Consider the following 15970-nt stretch of genomic DNA (forward strand, 5'->3'; position numbering starts at 1 on the left):
CGCTGGCAGCGTGGCGTCCGGAACCGCCTTCCGCCCGCGCTCCTGCTCCCCCCGGCGCCGCGGGGCGGGAAGAGGCGCGTCTGAACCCGAGTGACCCGAGGCGTCGGCGGTCGGCGTGCGGTCTCCGCGGTGACCTGTGGCCCCGGGACGCCCTTCGCGACGGGAGGCGCGGCGATGCAGCCCCCAACGCCAGGGCATCTCACGGGCCGGAGAGGGGGATCTTCGGTTAGTCGTCCTCCCTGCCGGACGCCTGCGGGCCTCGGGGCCTGGTCCCCACCCGAGAGAGTCGCCCGAGAAACTGCACCGCTGCCCTGCGGCCCGAGGAGCTCAGTGACGGCGAGTCAAGGAACCGGCGCGGAACTGACCGTCCGGCCGCCCGGCTCCGCGACCCCTCCCGGCCCTGATTGACAGGTGGGCGGGCAAGTAACTGTCAGTTGCGCCTTCAGCCGCGAGGGGGCATCCGGAACGCGCACGCGCACGCGCTGCTCCGGGACTAGTTCTCGCCCCTGCGGAACCTGAAGCCGCGGCTGCTGGGTTTGCGGCTGGCCGAACCGGAAGTTGGAGGGCATCATTCGCTCCCGTCCTCCGCCCCGCCGGAAACCCGAGCTCCGGAAGAGACGTTCCGGGCCGGCCTGGCCTGGCGGTGGCCGAATGGAGACCGACGCTGAGGACGAGCGATCGGTCAGGCACCTGACGCTGGCCTCTTCCTGGGATGCCGCGTGCGGGGCCCTGGACCGGAGCCTCCGTGTCCGCGGAGCCCAGGACTCGGACTGGGATGAGCTGCTGGCGCCGCCTGCCCCGGGGTGCGCTGGGCCGGCGGGGACGGGTGGCGGCTCCGCGGCGGCCACGCTCCCGGGGGAGGTGTAAGGGGACTTGGGGCCGAGAAGGGAGAGCGTCCGGGCCCGGGGTCCCGGAGCCCAGCTGGGGGCGGGCTGTGCGGGGAGCCGGACCAGAACCGCGAGGGGTGGGGCGGGGCGGCTGCGCGTGGGGCGCGGGGCCTGGACTCGGCGCGGAGACGCCCCCTCCCTGTGTCAGCGGGTCAACCCCACAGGCCCAGTCCAACCGCACCCGCCTCTGTCCCCAACGAGCAGACCCTCCTGGGGCCCAGGAGGCCGGAAGTGTCCCCCCGGGAGTCGCCCTCCCCATTTGGAAACAGACTCTGCCCTCTGTCCATTCTGCTCCCGCCCTGTGCACAGGCGGGTGCCCTGAGCGTCCCATTAAATAGGAGGCCATTCCGGGGGCCGAGCAAGACGCCCGTGATCAGGGGAAGCGGGGGACCCGACGTCCCAACACCCATTCCTCAGGGGACATTTCCCCCGTGTTTTGTGTTTTGTTTTGCTAGAGAGAGGGTGGGGGGCGGGTGGGGGGGCGGGGGGCGGGAGCGACACAGAGAAACACGCGGGTTGGCTGCCTCCTGTTCCCACCGACCTGGGCCCGGGGAACCTGCAACCAAGGTCCATGCCCTTGACCCGCGACCCTCCAGTCCCGCGCTGATGCTCTACCCGCCCAGGGCACAGGCCGGGCTGCCGCGGCCATTTCTCTGTGAGCCTGTGCTGAGCAGTTGTGGGCTGTTGGAAGGTGTGTGGACCCCAAAGGCAAACGGAAGGGAATGAAATGCCAGCCCCGGGGCCTATCGGTGGGTTGGCGGTGTGTGCAGAGGCCGACACTGATATTTGTCACTTTCTCTGCAGCCGCGACCTGGTGATTCTGAAAAGGAGCCAGAAGAGCCCAGATGAAAAGCCCTGCTTCCTCTCCCTGCGCTGTGACCCCAGTGGAGGTGAAGGAGTCGTTTCTGTTGGCATTTTAAGTTCAGCAAGAAATATGGAAGTGTACTTAGGAGAGGAGTACTGTGGCACCAGTAGGGGCAGGAGTGTTGGTAATGTGCTGGATACCAGGTTTGTGACCCACCCGTGTGCAGCTTCTTCTCGAGGAGGGTTTCTGTGTCCCAGCTCTGGGAGCTCTGCTTCTCTGACACTGGCCGCAGGCACTAGGGGGAGGAGCGAGAAACACCAGCAGCCGTGGGAGTTCAGGCTTTGGGGGAGGACCCCAGGACAGTCCGGTCAGCCCTGGTGTGTTAGCAGCTGGAAACGGACAGCTGGTGGACGGAGCTGAGCTGGCCAGGGTCCCAGCCAGTGCCTGGGAGAGGCTGCTTCTCTGTGTATCTCACAGGGTCTGTTTTCCAAACGGTAATCTGTCGTCAGCCGGGACTTTGAACATATCTTCTTGCAGGAAGCCCTTTCCAAACAGTGGGCAGCCCGGCACTGCCATCCAGCATACTTAACCCGCGGCCATGCTTTCTGATTTTTTTACACAGAACATGTCCTAACCTCTCTTTTATGTCACTCAAAACAGGACCCGTTTTATGTACCGTGCAGGTTGGACGTAGTAGATGTGTTTATTGAGCTTCAAAATATGCGTGTGCTACAAGATGACACATTTGTTATCAAATTTAATTCTTTCATAAGCTGCTAAGTGGCAGGTGTAGTCTGTCCTCCCTGCATTTTCCTAGGAAGCCAGCCCCCCTCCCCCCTCACCGGGAAAACCACCTCAGGACAAGCATTGGCCTGGAAACCTTTCTTTTCAAACGTGACCATTAAAGGTGATAACGTGCCTGCCGGTGTGGCCAGTGGTTGAACATTGGTCCTCCCATAAGCTGGGCGGTCACGGTTGGATTCCTGGTCACGGCACAGGCCGGAGTTGCCAGTTGAGGGCAATCAGGAGGCAGTTGATCAGTGATTCTCTCTCATCATTGATGTTTCTATCTCCCCTCCCTTCCTCTCTCGGAAATAAATTTTAAACATTTAAAATAATTTATCAATTTTAAAAGTGATAATGTGTGAAAATAAAGAGTCAATTTTTATTTTTTATTTTTAGTGAACATGAAAAGATTATTTTGTACAAAAAATGTCTAAAATTGGAGTCCGCTGCACATGCTTGTAAAATAAAGGTAAGTCATTACTAAATTGGAACTAAGTTGAAAATTGCAGTGTTTTTGTACTGTGCACATTTATTGTATGTTGGCTTAGTAATTCCCAATGCTCTCCCTTTCAAATTGGACCGTTTGTTACCTACAGCAACGCCATGTCGTGTATAGTGTTAATACAGTTAATGCTGCTGTGCTCTTCAGCTTTGGAAAACTCAGTTAAAAATCAGGTTTATTTTGATATAAAACGTAGGTGCCAAGAAAACCACAAGCAGGGTTGGGCCCAAAATACCGAGGAAAAAACCCAGGTAGAGGAGTTTCAGACCAGGGCACCTGAAAGTTAAAGAGACCGGGCCAGGCCAGGGCCTTCATCATGAAACAGTGTCCAGTGAAGTTGGGTGAGGTGGTCAGCCTGGTGGCGGGGCAGCGAGCTGGAACCCTGGCCCCGCCTGTCCTGTGGGCTGGTTGCTGATGTCCCACCCCTCAGCCCCAGCCTAGTGGGCAGTGCTGGGAGCTGAAGGAAAGAAACCCTTGGGTGGTTTCCATCCCTGAAACCCTGTGTTTGCTGTTACTTACACATGACAGGATTGGCTATTCCAGGATGTTTTAGAGGCATATTCCTGTTCGTGGCTTCTAAAGTCGTTTACATAAGGTGATGCATTCATTGAAAAAGTGTTGCGTGCCCATTGATGCCACATACTGTATTAGGCACTTCGGAGCTAGCATCATAAAATACATTGGAACAAAGCCCTCGCGTTAATATTACAGCGGACCAGACATAGTAGGTTCAGTGTGCACACTAGGTTCCGTCTGATAGTGAGAACGCGTAGGGATTAAGGAGCAGGAAAGGGACCCTGTGGAGGCTGGAATGTGGGGGTGGGAGTGAAGGGAGGTGTTGGCTTCATGGCTGATGACAGTGACGTTGTTGGTGCCGCTGAGGTTTTAGATCCGGGATCTGTCTTCAGCTGTGGTCTGTGTGATCCCTGGGGGGGGGGTGTCCCGGAAGGTGGGTGTTTCTGTAACTGGTTTGTGGATGGATGTGCAGTGCAAAGGGCATTTCATTCGGGGAAATCTTTGGTTTGTGTGGGGCTTCATCTGGGCCCATCGTATATTGAAGTTAAAATAAAAATAGTAGGAATGCATGTTTCTGAGCACTTTCTCAATGGTAGATACTGGAAATTTTAACACTGATCGTCGTCATAGCAACCATGTATAACACTGATCTCATCGCAGCAACCACATGATACCGATTCGCTCCTGACTCAGGTTTGGCATCTGCCCTGAGGTGTGCGTGCACCCGCACGCACCCACACACACACTCACATGCACACACACGCACACGCACACACGCAGGGTAGGGGAGACATCACTGCGCACACACGCACACACGCAGGGTAGGAGAGCCATCACTGCACGCGCACACACACAAACACACACGCACACACGCAGGGTAGCAGAGCCATCACTGCACACACACACACACACACACACACACACACACACACCAAGGGAGGGTAGTAGCAGAGCCATTGCTGAGCGCCTGTCTGCCTGAGTCTAAAGCCTGTTCCCTCCCACTGAGCGGCTGTGTTGTCCGGACCACAGGGAACGGGGTTCGGTTTAAAGTGTGGACGAAATGGGGCAGCATAAAGCATTGGACAGAATTTACTATTTCAGCAAACACTGCCTGGGCTCTGGCCGGCCCTGCTCTGTATTAAATAATATTAAAGCCACTTGCAGTACGTTAAGCCGTCAGATTGCTATGGTTTATCTTTGATTCCTCATCTAAGTATGTAAAATGTTCTTTTACATGTGACTGTGTAGTTTAAAATTTTTTATTTAAATGGTTCTGAGTAGTGTTTAGACTCTAACTATTCTAGCGAAACCGAAGTGAACTTTTAGACTCTTGGCTGCTTCACTGTTACTTAGGTCACAGCAGGAAGTGACCTTAGGTAGCGATAGTTGTTCCATGTTGTGACTGTCCTAACTTCTGTTTTATGCCAGTTGCTCTCCTTTGGTGAAAAGCCGTGTGTGTTCGTCAGTAAAGTTGTGGTGCACGTGCGACCCGTCCCAGCAAAGTCTCCCACAAGCTCTCCTGCTCTGGGGTCCAGGGTGGACCTCGAGAGGGTCCATGCCATGGTGGAGGCCATGGGGTCCACGCTGTCCCCTGGAGCTCAGCAGCTGATGAGTATGGTCAGATTCCAGCAGCAGGTACGTGGAGGGGCTTTCTTTCCAGGCGCCTGTGAACTGGGTAAATGGTGGCTTTTTATAAGGACCCTAGAGGCTCGGTGCACGAAATCATGCACGGGTAGAGTCCCTAGGCCTAGCCTGAGATCAGGGCCATCTTCTGCCCGCTCCCCAGTCCCCAGTCCCGCCCTGCCACCACCCACCCTGGTTCCCCGAGGTTCCCCGTTGGCCATTCAGCGATCGGAGCCTGCGGGCTTGGGGGAGGGACCGAGAGGTGGTCAATGCACCTCATAGCGACTGGTCGATTGGTCGTTCTGGTCGTCACGCATGTACGGTCGCTGGCCTTTTATTATATAGGATGGAGTGATTTAAACTTTCCTTTGCACTTTTATTATTGATGTGACCAATCTTTCCTTACTGATGGAACATAGTGCTGTGTAGATCTAGTCTCTGGAAAAGCAGAGTTCACAGCTCTCCAGGAACTAACTCCCTCCCTCCCTCCCTCCCTCCCTCCCTCCCTCATGTCGCTCGTGTTGATGCGCAGCTGCTCAGGGACTGAGGCCCTGCTTGGCTCCTGTAGCCGCTCCAGGCCAGTTCCCTGCAGCCTGTCTTCAGGGGCCTCCCCAGTCCCGGGGCCCTGGGGCCGTGCGAGGGCGGGAGCCGAGGAAGAGGAAAGGCTCGCGGAAGGGCAGCCCTTCTCCAGGCCCCTTCGCAGGAGGAAGGCGCGTCAGGCAGGTGAATGGGGGGTCAAGTTCAGCTGGAAAGGGTGTGAATTAAATCTCCAGAGCCAGAGGAGCAGGATGCGGCTAGGACGGCAGAGTGCATTTCTCGGCCGTGTGTCAAGGTTTGGGGTGTTTGTTTGTTGGTTTAATTCCAAATGTAACGTGGCTCCTTTGCCGTGGATGCAGGCCTTTCAGAAGGACAGTGAGTGAATCAGTGCCCCCTCCCCTGCGGCACCCTCTTCCCCACCTGCTTTCCCCACGCCGGGCTAACTCCTTACACATGGGGACGTGTGGGGAGCCCCCGGGGGAAGAAAGGAGACCCCGATTCTTCTTGCAAACAGGCCAATGAAAGACGTCCTCCCGGGGGCGGCTGTGGTCACGGAGCGGTTCCTGCAGGACAGGCTGGCTCTCCGGGAGTGCTCAGTGTTAGCACAGCACCTCCGGAACGACTCCTGGAAAACGCCGTGTGAGCCGGGGCCCCCTCACTGCGTGTCAACTCGGATGTTCCATGAGCAGGCCTCCTGCTCTGGGTGGTGTGAGCAGCCGTTCAGGACCTTCGGGGTGAACGTGGGCGGGCCAGTCCTGAGGGCCTGGGCTGTGAGGTCCCGGCCGCTCCCTGCTTTGCTGGTGCCTGCGGTTACTGGTTTTTGGAAGTTTACTTTTTATCTCTTGTGCTTGAAGTTCAGACTTGCAGGCTTTGTGCTTGCGTTAGCGGTGTGGGATGATGGGGTGGGATCTGTATCAAAGTGCCTGCGTATAGTTGTCATCCATGTTACTGACTGAGGGACGGGCCCGTTTGCTGGGAGAAAATATATTCCGTTGAGGACCCAAAACATAATCTATTGGCCTACAAACCACTGAGGCAGACGGAGCTGAGAGGGAGCTCTTGTTCGTCATGGAACATGTCTAGTCGTCGCAGGCGTCACATTTCCCACCGCACAGGCGGGAAGTGTTTCATCAGCCGGGCGTGTCCGTGCCTGTGGGTGCTGGGACATCCCCAGGTTGGCGACCACGTGGGCAGTGACAGGTGATACTTAATTCTGTGGACACTACGCCTTCCTGTGCCTCGGTGGAGAGCCCACGTTTACTTCCATGAGTCAGGAAGGAACTATTAACTCTGCCCGTGCAGTTGTACTCCCTGTGCTGGTATTTGTTTTAGCATTTTCTTGAGGAAAAACCACAGTCAAGGGATGACAAGCCTGGACTGGAATCGGGTCGCGTCCTGGTTCCCACTCACCAGCTGTGCGGCCTGGGCGGGTGGCCTTGAACCGGGCCCCCTCAGCTGCTGGGGGCAGTCATGGCGGCTGCCTGCACAGGGCTGCGTCGGGGACCCAGTGGGGAATGCCTGGGGCCTGATTCTGAATTACCGCAAACTTCCTCTGGCCACTGCTGTTCACAGCCCTGTTCCCTGTGCCCGCAGCGCTGCCTTCCCCTGGGGGAGCAGCTGCAGGCGGTTCTGGGGAGCGCTGCCTCCAGGCGGATGCTGGGCCTGTGGGCCTCCGCGCCCTCGGGAACCTGCGACAGGCCGACCTGCGCACCTGTGCCTCCCAGAGCCGGGCTGACTCCGGGACGCGGGACAGAAGACGTGACAGCTCCCGGGGAGGAGAACGCACGGCCCCCCGGGCGAGGGAACCCCGCACCCCTCGGAGAGTGGGACACTGCGCCCCAGAGCCATCCTCTCCCCGGGAGGGACCTTCAGCTCGCAGCGGCGTCTTCCTTACCAAAGAGGCCGAGCGACAGCCCCGCGGCCCCTGCCCCCGAGCTGCTGCCCCTCCTGCAGGACGTGTGCGGGCAGGTGCGCCGGCTCCGTGGGGCTCAGAGCGCCGCGTGGCCGGGACACGTCCCCACGCCCAGCGAAGGCGGCCTTGGTGGCGGGTAAGTCTTTGCCTACGGACTCAGAGCGGGTGAGGGGCTGCATGGGCGGCAGCAGGCTGTGTGTTGCTGCTGGTTGTCTAGTGGCTTTTGTTGCCGTTTGGAGGCCAGGGTCATGTTTGGTCTTTAATTCCCTTTAGGATGGGAGAGCCGCCCGCCTGCTCCTACTTGGAAAAGATTCTGTGTAAGAACCTGGAGCTGATGGAGAGGAGGCTGACGGACTACCTGGACGAGCGGCTGCGCGCCCTGCAGGAGCACGTGGATGGCAAGGTGGCGCTGCTGGCGCACCTGCTGCAGAGCCCCGGCTCCCCGCCCCCGGGGCTGCCGCTCACACGCTATGACTCTGGAGACAGACTCTCCAACGGAGAGAGATAGGCGCTCCCGTGCGCCGTGCATGCAGATATTTATTACCTATTTATTACAACGCGACCCAAAGCTCCCAACCAGTGTCGATGTCATTGGAGGATCAGCATCCTACTTGCATCAAGTGACCTCAGCGTTCATTCCCTGTGCTTGTGTCGTCGTGACCCCCGGGCTGCATGAGAGTGGATGACCTTCCCTGAGTTTGTGACGTGACCTTGTGCCACACCTGAGATTGGATGACCTTCCCTGAGCTTGTGACGTGACCTCGTGCCACATCTGAGAGTGGATGACCTTCCCTGAGCTTGTGACGTGACCTCGTGCCACACCTGAGAGTGGATGACCTTCCCTGAGCTTGTGACGTGACCTCGTGCCACACCTGAGAGTGGATGACCTTCCCTGAGCTTGTGACGTGACCTCGTGCCACACCTGAGAGTGGATGACCTTCCCTGAGCTTGTGACGTGACCTCGTGCCACACCTGAGAGTGGATGACCTTCCCTGAGTTTGTGACATGACCTCGTGCCCGAGTGTGAGCGTGATCGGGTCTGGAGTTATTTTCGTTTGCAGAGTTGATCACTCTTACAGAGATTTGTGTCCCTTGATGTTGTTTTAAGTGTTTAAAATTTTTAAGGCTGTCCCATGCAGTGTGTTTGATAGAAGTGTATTTTTTATCTATGAAAGACCTTATTTCCTCATCGTAGGAGGGAGAGAAATAGGCACTGAGGATTTGATCGTTGTTTTTCTCTTTGGTTATCTGTAAGTCGGAACCTCTGCGCTCACGGACTTGCACTGGCGCTGCTCCCTGAGAACAGGCGCAGGTCGGCCCCCTGGCCGCTGGGGGCGCTGGCGCTGTCTTCCTGTGTCACCGTGAAGGTAGGAAGGTCCGCGCCCCTCCGTGGAGGTCCGTTGCTGGAGTTTGTGTTGGACAGGACGCGAGAGTGGTTACCTCGTTTTATCTCCATCCACCGGAAAGCACGGGACCCCTTGCCATGCTGATGCCCGTCCCCCGCGCCTGTGCTGGGTGTGAGCGCTGGGCGTGCCCTGAGGGTGGCGTGGGCGAGGAGATGGCCGTGCTCACTGCCGGCTTCGTCGTCAGGAAGTGTAACGATTGCATGTGCTGAAGGGGATGTATTTGCATCTAAAAATAAACGCGTCCATTTTGGAAACCACGTGAGGGAATCCAAGTGCTTTATTGTTCTTGGATCTCTGCTTGTGTAGGAATCTGCTCCATTTCCGGATCCTGTACAGGGGACGCGGAGGGCAAACGGCAGCCACCTGCCCAGCCTTCCCTCGCTCATGGGCGCTCACAGCGCGCAGCTACGGGGTATTTCCTGTCATTCTCGAGAGTTCCGTCTCACCTCAAGTTGAGCCCGTCAGTCAAGTTTATAGCTTCTGGTGTGTAGTCTCTTCATTGATTTTGAAAACGCCTCCCCAAGATTGTAGCCACATCACTACCCTCAGGGCGAGGACCACGGAGGAACAGAGATGCAGGTGGTTGAAAAACCAATGCTAGATTCTTCTGCGTGTGTCTGACAGGTGTGACTGGGACGCAGTATCCCAATGGTCTCTCAGGCAGTGTTTGCCAGCGTGAGCGCAATATGTCCATTTTCCCTGCGTGTGTCTGACAGGTGTGACTGGGAAGCAGCATCACAGTCGCCTCACAGGGAGTGTTTGCCAATGTGAATGGAAGGCGTTAATGGCTTCGCTGCATGGGCTGTGCAGTCTGCACATGAGGGCTCTGGTACCGCATCTCGGGTGGCAGCGAGCAGCTGGGTCCCAAGCCTGGGGTGCAAGCCCGGGAGCCCCTTACCTGGCCCAGGTTTCATCTCTGCCTCATCCACAGCTCCCCCTGCCCTGCGCCCAGGACTCTCCCCTCCTCCTTCCGCTCCTGCTGACCTGGTCTCTGCGGTGAGGAGCCAGTGCTGCCAGGGGAGGGTCCCCCCGGAAACCTTGTCCCTTCAGAGCTCAAGTCAGGCTCCGGGAGGAGATGGACGCCTGGACGGACGGCGGGCCCTCCGGTCAGCACAGGCCACGGCTGGGGATTCGTCCTGATCCTCGTAGAGTGCAAATGGAAGGACCGGTTCCGGGTCTCAGAGGTGCTCCATGCAACAGACCAGGCAGAGCTTCCCGCCAGGAAACGTGTCTCTTCCAGAGACGGCCGGGATAAGAAGTTTTCATCCTCAGCGCCTGGCACGATGCTGCCTCCTGTCAAATCGCCGACGTGCCTTTTTAGTTCTTGCTCCCGCCCGCCTATGCTGCACGCAACATTACGAGCTGGTTGCTCCACGTCCCAAAGTGGGTGATGCCCAATTCCAGTACATGGCTCACTAACGACACCAAACATCCCCGAGCCGGAGCGGGTATTTTCAATTCTGCATTTATTCAAAAGCACACGAATGTCCTGTAGCACATAACACAGTGGGAACACTATAAAGCAACTCGAATAAAACGTTCTGCTAAGAAAGGTCACTCCTGCAGGCTCAGTGCCCGCCGGTCAGAGCCCCTCGCTCACGTCGCAGAAGCCGGGCGGCAGGGACTTGGAGTCATTGCACAGCTGACACTCGTCGTAGAGCTGGAGGCCAGGGTAGCAGCTGGCGGTGATGGACGAGGCTGCGGCGATCTTGTCCCTGGTGACCATGGACGGGTAACTTTTTAAGACCAAACACATCGGTAGCTTTGGAGCTCTTGGAAAAGAGACACACAGGAGGGATTAGAACCCCCTCACTGCCCGCCTGTGCCCGCGGTCAGGGTGCCGGGGGTCTGGGGCGGCCCAGCCTGAGAGGAAAGCGCTGCCCTGCCCAGGCTCCTGGGTCACGTGCTCTCCAAGACGCCAGAGATGCCAGGCCAGACCCAGCACAAAGGGAGAGGGGCTGGCAGTGCGGCTCCCCAGCGGCTGAGGCCCCAACTGCGGAACCTGGGTGGGGCGCAGGCGCCCGTCAGCTGTCCCGGGTTCTGGACTGACCTAGTGCACAGCCTCCCTCCCTAGAACAGGAGCTCCACGGCTTCTGCCAGCGAACCTCCCACATTTGAAGGGTCCTCTCCCCCCAACTGAATGACCTGCCTGAGCTCCCCTCCTCCTCTGGTGTCCCCGGATCTTCACCAGCTCGGCTCCCCACGCCTACATGTACCTCCCTGTCCCCAAGCCATGGGCGATGGAGGAGGGAACCCGGGAGCTCTGAGCTCGGGCTGGGGAGACCGACCGAGCCTGCCTCTGGGCGAACCGAGGCAGAGGCTCCCACGCGCCTGCCCCGCGGTCCTCAGTCTGCAGTGCCCGGGACACAGGCAGGGCCGGCCAGGGTGTGAGTCCCTGTGGAGGGGCAGCTCCCCGAGGCCCGGGCAGCGGACAGCGCTGACCCAGAGCCGCCCGCCCGCTGGGAACCTCACTGTGAGCTCACAGCCCGGCCCCGAGGGGAAGGGCCAGGATTCCATGGTCACCTGCCTCTGCCTTTTCCCAGCTGCCCTGTTCCTGACCCCCGGGGGGCGGCCCAGGGCAGGGCATGCCCTGCTCCAGCTCAGCCCAGGGGCCCGTGCAAGGGGGTGACCACTCTTACCACGTCACTTACTTCAATATGCTGGTCAGTTTGAACAGAAGGCTGGTGACACAGAACATCAGCAGGACTATGGCAATTAGCAAGGCGACCCCGATGGCCGTCATGATCCTGATGTCAAACATCTTCCCGGCACCTGGACAGGGAGTGCAGGGCGGTGACGCTCCCCCGCCCACAGCCCGCTCAGCCTCACTGTGCTGCTCCCACGAAGGAAGAATGACGCCCCACCCGCAGGCTGTGCCTGTAAAACACGGACGGTCTCCCAGGGGGGTCCAGGGCCTCGGCCGGCCTGGCCACGTGGGGGTCGAGGTTTTATTTGTGGATGAAAAGGGACTGAAATGCAAAATGATAGAGAAGGAAACAGGACAGATGGTGGGAAGGACGGTTCTCCCTCTCGCAGGCAGTAACGTGCAGCTAGCGGTGAGTAACAAACAGGCTGCACGTGAGCAAATGGTTTCACTCCCACCACCTGGGTCTTGTGAACTCTACTCGCTGATGGAGTCAGGACTGACCCTTGCTGCTCATCAAACTTAAAACTATTCTCACAACAGAACTAAGGGAACGGCTCTTTCCGAACGCCATGCTTGACAGCACTAAGCATGAGCACACCCACTTGCAGTGCTGTTTTCAGGAAGAAAGGCCTTTCATTGTCCTCTGACAACTGTCATGCCACCTTCTGGTTTAAGGAGACTCTAGGAGCCCTTGTCACTAGACCACCCTGTCACTAGGAGACCATGGGCCTTTCTGCCATTTTTCCTCCCAAATCTTCCCAGGAAATTCAATTCGGTTGGAATAATCAATTTGTGTAATGTAACTGAAATGAGAACCATGGCCCAGGAAGAAAGAATAAACAATATGACGCTGCCCGACCGGTGTGGCTCAGTTGTTGAGGGTCATCCGTTGAATGGTTCGATGATTCGATTCCAGGTCAGGGCCCATGCCTGGGAAGCGGGCTCAATTCCCAGTAGGGGGCAGCCGATGGATGATTCTCTCATCATTGATGTTTCTCCCTCTCCCTCTCCCTTCGTCTCAGAAATCAATAAAATATGTTTAAAACAACATGAGTGCCAAGCATCCTTAGAACACTTACACCCTCGGGTAGGGAGGAACGCCAACTAGAAAAAAAATTACTTAAAGACCTTAGGAAACAGGTCATTTTATCAAACACGTCACTTGGTACCACACTGGCCCTTACTCAGTCAAAGGCCGCGAAAGGGTCGAGCCTGCCACTGGAGAAGAAGGGAGCTATCGCTTCATCCTGTGCGGAGTGCGGTCCGAGACTGGAGAGCTCACTTCAGAGGCCCAGCCATGGTCCAGCTCCAACTTCCGCGCTGCGGGCTGTGACATCACCGCTCCGCACCCCGGCTCTGCCCTGGGGTTCTGAATTCTGTTCCATTGTACTTAGAGTTCAGCCCCCAGGAAGCAGAAATACTATTTTGAATCACTTAATTCTAAGTTTTTACCTTTTCGGGTCGTATTTCCCCTTATTTTCAGAATTTGTTGATCAAAAGCAAATTTAAGATTTCAATTTTAAAATTAAAGACAAATGTGGGAGGCTAAAAACTCTTAATTCTTAATAGTTCAGTGCTAGCCCTAGCCTTAGTAGTTAAGAGCATGGCCCATGGACTAAAGGGTCCCAGGTTCGATTCCATCCAGGTCACAAACCTCGGTTGCAGGCTCACTCCCCGGCCCCAGGTGGCAACCAATCCATATGTCTCTTTCACATCAATGTTTCCTTCTGTCTCTCCACCCTTCCACTCTCTCTAAAAATGATGAATGGACCGCATGTTCGATGGTGATCTACATGATAAGGAAGCTAAAAAATTCCTATCACATAGTGACGGCGTGACATAATTTATTTACGTTTGTGGCAATGCTGGTGTAAACAAATCTGCTTTTCCAGGTGTATAAAAGTACAGCACATATGACTATGTACAGTACATAGTACTTGATAATAAAAATAAACGTCTATGTTACCAACTGATGTATTACACTATACTTATTTTTTTATTAAATAAATCTTTATTGTTCAGATTACAGTTGTTGCTCTCCCCCCCCCCATAGCTCCCCTCCATCCAGTTCCCACCCCACCCTCTGCCCTTACCCCATCCCCCCACTGTCCTCATCCATAGGTGCACGATTTTTGTCCAGTCTCTTCCCGCACCCCCACACCCCTTTCCTCCCTGAGAATTGTCAGTCCACTCCCTTTCTATGCCCCTGATTCTATTATATTCACCAGTTTATTCTGTTTATCAGATTATTCACTTGATTTTTAGATTCACTTGTTGATAGATGCATATTTGTTGTTCATAATTTGTATCTTTACCTTTTTCTTCTTCTTCCTCTTCTTACAGGATATCCTTCAGCATTTCATATAATACTGGTTTGGTAGTGATGAACTCCTTTAGCTTTTTCTTATCAGTGAAGCTCTTTATCTGACCTTCAATTCTGAATGATAGCTTTGCTGGGTAAAATAATCTTGGTTGTAGATTCTTGCTACTCATCACTTTGAATATTTCTTGCCACTCCCTTCTGGCCTGCATAGTTTCTGTTGAGAAATCAGCTGACAGTCATATGGGTACTCCCTTGTAGGTAACTAACTGTTTTTCTCTTGCTGCTTTTAAGATTCTCTCTGTCTTTAGCCCTTGGCATTTTAATTATGATGTGTCTTGGTGTGGTCTTCTTTGGATTCCTTTTGTTTGGGGTTCTGTGCGCTTCCTGGACTTGTAAGTCTATTTCTTTCACCAGGTAGGGGAAGTTTTCTGTCAGTATTTCTTCAAATAGGTTTTCAATATCTTGCTCTCTCTCTTCTTCTGGCACCCCTATAATTCTGATGTTGGTTTGCTTGAAGTTGTCCCAGAGGCTCCTTAAACTATCTTCATTATTTTGGAATCTTTTTTCTTTTCCGGTTGGGTATTTTTTGCTTCTTCGTATTGCAAATCTTTGACTTGATTCTTGGGATCCTCTTGTCTGCTGTTGGATCTCTGTATATTATTCTTTATTTCAGTCAGTGTATGCTTAATTTCTAGTTGGTCCTTTTTCATATCCTCGAGGGTTTCACTAAATTTATTGGCAGTTTCTAGAGAATTCTTGAAAAACCTTATAACCATGGTTTTGAACTCTATATCCAGTAGTTTGCTTTCCTCCATTTCTGTCATTTGTGATCTCTTTGTCTCCGCATTTTGGCTGCTTCCCTGTGTTGATAGAGTGGCTTTCTGTGCTAGGTGTCCTATAGGGCCCAGGGGCTCAGCCTCCCCAATTACCTGGGGTGGACACTCTTGGTGCACCCCTTTGTGAGCTGTGTGCACAGTCTTGTTGTAGTTAAGCCATGATTGCTGTTGGTATCACTGGGAGGAATTGACCTCCAGGCCAATTGGCTGTGAGAATCAGCTGTGTCTACAGTGGGAGAACTTCTGTGCTGGAGACACCCTTATGGGGCAAGTCTTGCTTCAGTGGGGCTTTGGTGCTCACTGAGTCTGCCCCCTGAGTGTGTCCCTTATGGATCTGAGGAGTTGTAATCTGGATGGTCCCAATCTGACCACTGGGTACACGGGTTCTTGGATCTCTAAAGAGGTGGTAATTTAGCATCTGCCTGAGGCTACCCAGCAGGAGCTATGGAGAGATCTACAGATTTCCCTTGTTTGGGGTTTGGAGGTGCCCAGATGAGGCCCAGCTGTGAAGCAATGCAAGCTGCTGTGGGGCCTTTAGCCTTCTTTCAGATGTTCTGGGTCTCACTGACTCAGCTGCAGTTTGTTAGGTAATTTTAGGTCTCAAAGGGCCAGCCCATTCATATGCAAAAGCCTCTGCTCGAAGCCTGGGTGGGGCGGGGTCTCTGGGAATCAACAGGGCGGAGCAGGCAGCTATGGCTGGTCCTCAGTCCTGCCCCAAGAGGCCCAGGGTCTCAGTGTCCCAGTAGTCGTGGCAAGCACCTCTGAGAGAAAGCTGCCCTCGAGTTCTGCCCGCTGCCAGACAGTCCAGTTTCTCCTCGTATGAGTCTGGGTCCCCAGAGACTCGCCCGGAACTGCAGTTCAGAGCCATCAGGAGCTTGAGACTCTCTTCTGATTGAAAAAGACAACTGCCTCCTCCGTTGCCAGCCCTTTCCGCGCGTGCGCCTCCATAACTCTGTACTTTACTTCCGCACCTCCTGAGTCTCAGTGTGCTTTTCTCTTTCCTTCTAGTTGTAGAATTTCCACTCAGCCAGCCTTCCTGTGGTTCTGGATGATGTCCGTTTTGTCTTTTAGTTGTATTTTTGAAGTGGTTGTTCGAGGCAGCAATTTCAGGTGTTTACCTATGCCGCCATCTTGGTTTTCTATACTTATTTATTGAATATATATTTATTGATTTCAGAGAGAAACGGGGA

The 15970-nt window shown here is 55.1% G+C and overlaps 2 protein-coding genes across 7 annotated transcripts; one reads left to right on the forward strand and one right to left on the reverse strand.

The window, feature by feature from the left end:
• Window positions 1–267: 267 nt before the first annotated feature.
• Window positions 268–8278, forward strand: LOC132214474 (ATPase PAAT-like). Of its 5 annotated transcripts, none has more exons than XM_059661793.1 (6): window positions 268–411; window positions 1692–1895; window positions 2875–2947; window positions 4925–5131; window positions 7229–7704; window positions 7842–8278. In XM_059661793.1, exons 2-6 carry the CDS (start codon window positions 1822–1824, stop codon window positions 8074–8076), a joined length of 1065 nt encoding a protein of 354 aa, XP_059517776.1. In that variant the 5' UTR covers window positions 268–411; window positions 1692–1821; the 3' UTR covers window positions 8077–8278. The 5 variants fall into 5 exon arrangements, with proteins under 5 accessions (XP_059517776.1, XP_059517774.1, XP_059517775.1 ...); XM_059661791.1 differs by lacking the exon at window positions 268–411 and adding an exon at window positions 652–803; XM_059661792.1 differs by lacking the exon at window positions 268–411 and adding an exon at window positions 652–803 and having other exon boundaries at window positions 7250–7704.
• Window positions 8279–10267: 1989 nt separating this feature from the next.
• LOC132214479 (protein FAM24A-like) lies at window positions 10268–13641 on the reverse strand. 2 transcript variants are annotated; one of them, XM_059661813.1, is made up of 2 exons: window positions 11626–13641; window positions 10268–10689 (listed from the first exon to the last, which is right to left on the reverse strand). In XM_059661813.1, the coding sequence occupies exons 1-2, from the start codon at window positions 11733–11735 to the stop codon at window positions 10557–10559; spliced, it is 243 nt and encodes an 80-aa protein (XP_059517796.1). In that variant the 5' UTR covers window positions 11736–13641; the 3' UTR covers window positions 10268–10556. The 2 variants fall into 2 exon arrangements, with proteins under 2 accessions (XP_059517796.1, XP_059517795.1); XM_059661812.1 differs by having other exon boundaries at window positions 10268–10746.
• Between the last annotated feature and the right edge of the window lie 2329 nt (window positions 13642–15970).

Source organism: Myotis daubentonii, chromosome 13, assembly GCF_963259705.1.
Source record: "Myotis daubentonii chromosome 13, mMyoDau2.1, whole genome shotgun sequence".
NCBI classification, from domain to species: Eukaryota; Metazoa; Chordata; class Mammalia; order Chiroptera; family Vespertilionidae; genus Myotis; species Myotis daubentonii.